We start from the raw sequence: 6,584 nt of genomic DNA on the forward strand, positions 1-6,584 counted from the left end.
CTTCCCTTCCGCGCACAGGCTCCTTCTCCAGACACCCCACAAAACCTGCCCTGTTAGAAAATGCTGCCATGAGGGACCTTCTCACAAGGACTCGAGTTTAGCCGGAGCTGAGGGTCAAATCGGCCGCTCACGCAGTGCTGCGGCACACAAAGCTGCCGCTGAAGTGGTGGGAGTCGTGGCCAGGGCAGAGCTCAGGGAAGAACTGGCGTTGGAGCAAGACTCCCGCATTTCCAGCGTAATTACCTCCACTCTTATAAACGGAGAATTTTCTGCAGAAGAAAAAAAAAAAAATAGAGGGACGTGAAAGTCCAGCAGAAATAATAATTGACGTGGCTCCTCTTACATATCCATTTCTGTCCTGTAAACAGTGAATTAATCTTCATGGGCTTAGAAAGATATGTACTACATATTGGACGCCACATTGCCTTTTTTGGTAGAATTGTATATCCACGGCATTAAAAAAAAATATAGTCTAAATCCTAAGTTTGTGCACAGAGCTTTATTCTGCACCCGTGACAAATGACTGAATGTTAAATCTAGATCTCCAAAGGTTTTAAAAGCTTGCTTCTTTCGGTGTTAGCCCTTTGCTCAGAAATGCAAAAAGACAAAAACGTTTGTTTTCTTCCCAGTACATTTTCATCCCTGATCACAACGCAAAGTAAACTCAGCTTTGACCTAAGAAACACCTCAACGCATTAAAATTTCAACAGGCGATGTCAGTGTTACATTAAACGAGAACTCCTCCAGTTCGCTGCAGAGCTGGGATTTGAATAAAACGTTCAATGTTAACAAACAATACACACGTTTGGCACTTTGTGTATTAAATGGATCAAAGAGATTTGATAAGGCACAATACACCATTTGTACAGACCTGATTGAGTTAATATAATATCAGCAAATTTTACAGCGAAATGAATCTGTTTCTTTTCTTTGTGTTTAAAACCAGCACAGATTACAAATTTTAATGATCTGAAAATGTTTGGTATACAAAATCATGCTTATTTCAGTATTAGCAAAAACACAAGAAATTTTTCAACACAAACACCCAGCTGTGTCTATTTTAAAAGCAGTTCAATGACAGCTTGCACTTATGAGCATGCAATCAGCTAATTTCGCTTTTTTTTTCTTCTGTGTTAATCAACACTTTCCTTCCTGCATATCAGAGTACAAATAGTATAGTTACTCCACATCAGTAAATGTTTACGTAACCTGTCCTTTCTCTAGAATCCGGTTACACCGAATCATTACATGCTAGACCGAGTAGGAAAATGCACTGGGCCCAGCCGCCCTAATGGGCTCCTAGTGCACCATAGTGACACATATTAGTCAACGATCGTCATAATCATAATAATATGCAGAAATCTTACCTTTCCTCTTACCCCTTACCATGGTAGAGGCAAGTCATACCCTCCACATCGCACTCTTCCTCGAGAATTCCCATACATTGACTTCAACGCCGAGCAATGAAGTAATTACAAATTGACACGATTTTTTTTTTTAAACCTCATTTCTGTGAAAGAAAAATAATGAAAAATAAACGTGGTTGATCATTAACTTTTATATCTTTTTTTTGTCAGTAGCAGCCTGTTATGAAATTGGATAAATAAATACAATTGTGGTAAGGTCATTCGAGGTTAATCCAATGCACAGAGTTCATGCCATTCCCAATTGCAATTGTTTATTACCGGTCCATTGTAATTGTTCTCGTTATTTACTCCCTTTCTCACACTCGCCCTCCCTCCCTCCCTCCCTCTCGCGCACACACACACACACACACACACAAACACACACATAAAACGCACATCTACACGGAACCCCGTCTGCCGCACGGACCTCTAACCTGAATTTCCCCGGGATAAATTGTTTTAACAAGATTTGAGCTGCACGCGTTATTTTTACGGAACCTTTTTTTTTTTTTTTTTTTTTTTAATCTTTCCTTCCCCCTTCTCCTACAGCAGAAACGTAAACTTCAGGTCGCTGAGCGCGGCGCTGTAGGTTGCCTTTGCCCGCAGCTTCGGCCCGGCTGCGATCAGCAGGCTCTCTGCCCATTCCGTTTCCCCTTCCACTTCCCGAGAAGGCAAGCTGCGCGGTTTATTTCGCTTTGTTTCAGGGCCGTTCCCCCCCCCCCCCATGCTGACAGTAAGAACCGATGTGATGTGGACGATTAACACCCGATTCCTTCGTCCCGGGAAACCGTTCCGTAAGCCCGTCTCTACCGCCGCGTGTGTTTCAAGGACCGGGGGCAGAGAGCGGCGGTACCGGACGGCTCGAGGCGCTCCCCCCGCCCCGCCCCTCCCCCAGCCCGCAAAAACCCCGCGGAGCCGAACCCCCGTGGCCCGGCCGGCAAGAAATCGCAGTATCTCTTTCATGGGTTATTAATATTAGTATTTATTTTTTACACCAGGCGCGCGGCCTGCCCTGCTCCGTGCTCCGGCTGGCACCACCCGGCCGCGCGCAGCGGGGCGCAGCAGGGCCCGGCGCCCCCCGCCCGGCTCCGGCCGCCCCGCGGGGCAGCGGCGGGCGGGCGGGAGCGGCGCGGGGCCGGGCCGGGCCGGGCGCGGCGGGCGGGGGAGCGCGGCTCCGCCGCCGGCCTGGCGCCGCGCCGGCCCGGGGCCACGGGGGAGAGGGGAGAGGGCTGGCTGCTCTCCGCGCCCCCACAACTCACATTCCGGAGCGCGGCGGGCCCGGAGCGGGCGGGCCGGAGCGGAACGCCTTCCCCGGCAGGCCGCGGCCTCGGGCCGGCTGCCGGACCCGGGCCCCGCCCCGCGGCCGCGTCCCCTACGGCTGCGTTTGTTTTTTGTCTTTTTTTTTTTTTTTTGTCTCTCGTGGTAAAATAATAAATAGAAATAACCGACACCCGGGCCTAGGAAAAATAAACTCGCCGAGTGACTTCGGCGGTGTCCGCAAAGTAGTACCTCCGCCGCCCCTGCGCCGCGGCCTCCTCACCCACCCGGCCTCCCACCCCGCCTCCTCCGCCGCCGGAGGAGGGGGGCCAGGAGGGACGGGACAACTTTAGTCCACCGGAGAAACTACGAAGTAGGAGAACGGGCCGGTCCCGCGGCCGTGGGACGGGCGCCGTTCGTGCGGCGTGAGGGGGATTTGTGCTCGGACCGACGGCCGGGGCGGGGGGCGGAGGGGGGGGGGGGGCGCGCGCATCCCGCCGCGGTGATGCGCCCCTGCGCCGGTATCCCTGCGCCGCGGGAGCCGCGGCGGCGGCGGCGGCGGCGGCGGCGGGGGGCGGGCGGGCGGGCGGGCGCGGGGAGCGGCGCAGGCGGGGCGGCGCGCCGCCATTGGCCGGCGGGCGGGCAGACGCGCCGGCACGCCGCCGGCCCTGATTGGGCGGCCGGTGGGAAAGGTTAAACCAAAAAATTTTTTACAGCCCCGGTGCGTGTCTGCAGCTCTGAAATTAATTGCGGCCAGGGCGGTCTGTAGCGCTATAGCCCGTCTCCGCTCGCTCCTCGCCGACCCGCGGCTGCGGCTGCTCCTTCCTCCCCCCTGCTCTGCCTTGCCGGGGGAACCAGGCACCATGAAGTAGCTTTTTTTTTTTTTTTTTTTTTTTGTGTGTGTTTGTGTGTTGGTTTTTTTTTTTGTTGTTGTTGTTGTTGGGTTTTCAGAGGGTTTTTTCCCCCCTTTTTTTCCTCCTCTTTTTTTTTTTTTTTTTTTTTTTCCTCCGCTCTGACTCGGTTTGATTTTATCTGATTGGTGATTATTATTACTATTATTTTTTTCCCTCCCCGGCGGTTCCTGTCCTTGCTACATGACTTGCCAGCGCTTGAGACTGCGGTCCAACTGCGCTGCCGCCGCCGCCGCCGCCGCCGCCGCCGCCTCGGCCGCCGCCGCCTCCGCCGCCGCCCCGCGCGCTGCTCCCTCGGCCGCTGCAACTTTCCCCCTCAGACTAGTGTGTGATGTTGGACATGGGAGATAGGAAGGAAGTGAAAATGCTGCCGAAATCGTCCTTTAGCATAAACAGCCTGGTGCCCGAAGCCGTCCAGAGCGACAACAACCACAGCAGCCACAGCCACCACAACAGCCACCACCCCCACCACCACCACCACCACCACCACCACCACCACCACCCGCCGCCGCAGCAGCCCCAGCGAGCCGCCGCGGCCGAGGAGGAGGACGAGGAGAAGGGGCAGCTCCTCCTGCCGCCCCCCGCCGCCGCCGCCGCCGCCTCCGGCGCCCTGGAGGTGGCCAAGGCGGACATGCTGGCGGGCAAAGGCGACGCGGGCGCGGCGGCGGCGGCGGCGGCGGAGCTGGAGGAGAAGGAGAAGGCGGCGGAGGAGAAGAAGGGGGCGGCGGAGGGGACCAAGGACGGGGAGAGCGGGAAGGAGGGGGAGAAGAAGAACGGCAAGTACGAGAAGCCGCCGTTCAGCTACAACGCGCTCATCATGATGGCCATCCGGCAGAGCCCCGAGAAGCGGCTCACGCTCAACGGCATCTACGAGTTCATCATGAAGAACTTCCCCTACTACCGGGAGAACAAGCAGGGCTGGCAGAACTCCATCCGCCACAACCTCTCCCTCAATAAGTGCTTCGTCAAGGTGCCCCGCCACTACGACGACCCGGGCAAAGGGAACTACTGGATGCTGGACCCCTCCAGCGACGACGTCTTCATCGGGGGCACCACCGGCAAGCTCCGCCGGCGCTCCACCACCTCCCGGGCCAAGCTGGCCTTCAAGCGCGGCGCCCGGCTCACCTCCACCGGACTGACATTCATGGATAGGGCAGGATCCTTGTACTGGCCTATGTCCCCCTTCCTCTCCCTGCACCACCCCCGGGCCAGCAGCACTTTGAGTTACAATGGGACCACCTCCGCCTACCCCAGCCACCCCATGCCCTACAGCTCAGTGTTGACTCAAAACTCCTTGGGAAACAACCACTCCTTTTCCACGTCTAATGGGTTAAGTGTTGATAGACTAGTCAATGGAGAGATACCTTATGCCACTCATCACCTCACAGCAGCAGCTCTGGCCGCCTCAGTGCCGTGTGGCTTGTCAGTTCCCTGCTCCGGCACCTATTCCCTAAACCCCTGCTCTGTAAACCTCCTAGCAGGACAGACGAGTTACTTTTTCCCCCATGTTCCTCACCCTTCAATGACTTCTCAAAGCAGCACTTCAATGACGGCCAGGGCAGCCTCCTCCTCCACGTCGCCACAGGCGCCCTCCACTCTCCCCTGTGAGTCCTTAAGACCTTCTTTGCCAAGTTTTACAACGGGACTTTCCGGAGGACTTTCTGATTATTTCACACATCAAAATCAGGGGTCTTCTTCAAACCCTTTAATACATTAACATCCATGGGATCAGACTGTAAGTGAACATTTTACACACATTTGCATTGTAAATGATAATTAAAAGAGAAAAAAAAAGCAAAACAAAAAAGTCCAGGTATTTTTTATTAAGTTCCCCCATTTTCTGTACGTTTGTTCAGTCTTTAGGGTTGTTTATTATTCCACCAAGGTGAGGAGTGTCAGCAAGGTGCAATGTGGGGAGATTACATTGTAGACTATGAAGTTCGGAAGACAAAATTATAGTAGAATGTGTATCTAAATAGTGACTGCTTTTGCAATTTTTTATTCAAATACGATGAGTCTATCACTAAAAGCCGCCAGATTCTCCATGTTTGCAGTATTATAAGTTATCATGGATATGTCGGTGGGTGCAGACCTTGAAAGGAAAAAAAAAAACCAAACCAAAACCACCACTAAATTTATGAAAACTATAAAGAACTTAAAGCGTAATTTGTATTTAAGCAGAATTAGTCCAGAAAGATGCCCAAGAACTACATTTTGGCCATTTAATATTATATCCTTTTCTTTACTGAACTGCGCTCTTTTTTTTTTTTTTTTTTTTTCTTCCTTTTTTTTTTTTGGTTTGTTTGTTTGTTTACTTTTAGACCAAAGATTGGGTTTTAGAAAATGCACTCAGTGTACGGAGTAATTTAAAAAACAGCAACATTATTTCAGTTTGCAGCACTGCCCGTTCAAATGAATCAGAAGGGGACAAAATTAATGATTGCCTTCAGTTTGTGTTGTGTATATTTTGATGTATGTGGTCACTAACAGGTCACCTTTATTTTTTTTCTAAATGTAGTGAAATGTTAATACCTATTGTACTTATAGGTAAACCTTGCAAATATGTAACCTGTGTTGCGCAAATGCCGCATAAATTTGAGTGATTGTTAATGTCGTCTTAAAATTTCTTGATTGTGATACTGTGGTCATATGCCCGTGTTTGTCACTTACAAAAATGTTTACTATGAACACACAGAAATAAAAAAATAGGCTAAATTCATATATACTTGATAGTTTTTTTGTCTCTTTTATTAACTAGAATTATTATGCCAGGGGCTTTAAAGTTACAGGGAGATCAGGGCGCTGCTTAATACAGCAGTCCACCATTTTTCACATGCTCCTTTCTTCCGCCCCCCCCCCCGTCCCCCCCTTCCCCCCCCCCCCCCCCCCCCGAACATATTGTCTGTAACAGCAGTATTTTCAAATGTAAAGGATCAGGGTATTTAATTAAACACCACAGCCACTATCGCGATGTCCGTTTTGGGACAGAACTCTTATCAAGTCTGCTTAA

The 6,584-nt window shown here is 51.5% G+C and overlaps 1 protein-coding gene across 1 annotated transcript; it reads left to right on the forward strand.

Annotated features, from left to right (window-relative positions):
- Positions 1 to 3,266: 3,266 nt before the first annotated feature.
- Positions 3,267 to 6,289, forward strand: FOXG1 (forkhead box G1). The gene has a single exon (XM_009508707.2). The coding sequence runs from the start codon at positions 3,906 to 3,908 to the stop codon at positions 5,289 to 5,291; it is 1,386 nt and encodes a 461-aa protein (XP_009507002.2). The 5' UTR covers positions 3,267 to 3,905; the 3' UTR covers positions 5,292 to 6,289.
- Positions 6,290 to 6,584: the final 295 nt, after the last annotated feature.

This window comes from Phalacrocorax carbo, chromosome 9 (genome assembly GCF_963921805.1).
Source record: "Phalacrocorax carbo chromosome 9, bPhaCar2.1, whole genome shotgun sequence".
Classification (NCBI taxonomy): Eukaryota; Metazoa; Chordata; class Aves; order Suliformes; family Phalacrocoracidae; genus Phalacrocorax; species Phalacrocorax carbo.

Coding starts and splice junctions, on each gene's coding strand:
- FOXG1 (XM_009508707.2), top strand. CDS start 3,906: ATGTTGGACATGGGAGATAGGAAGGAAGTGAAAATGCTGCCGAAATCG.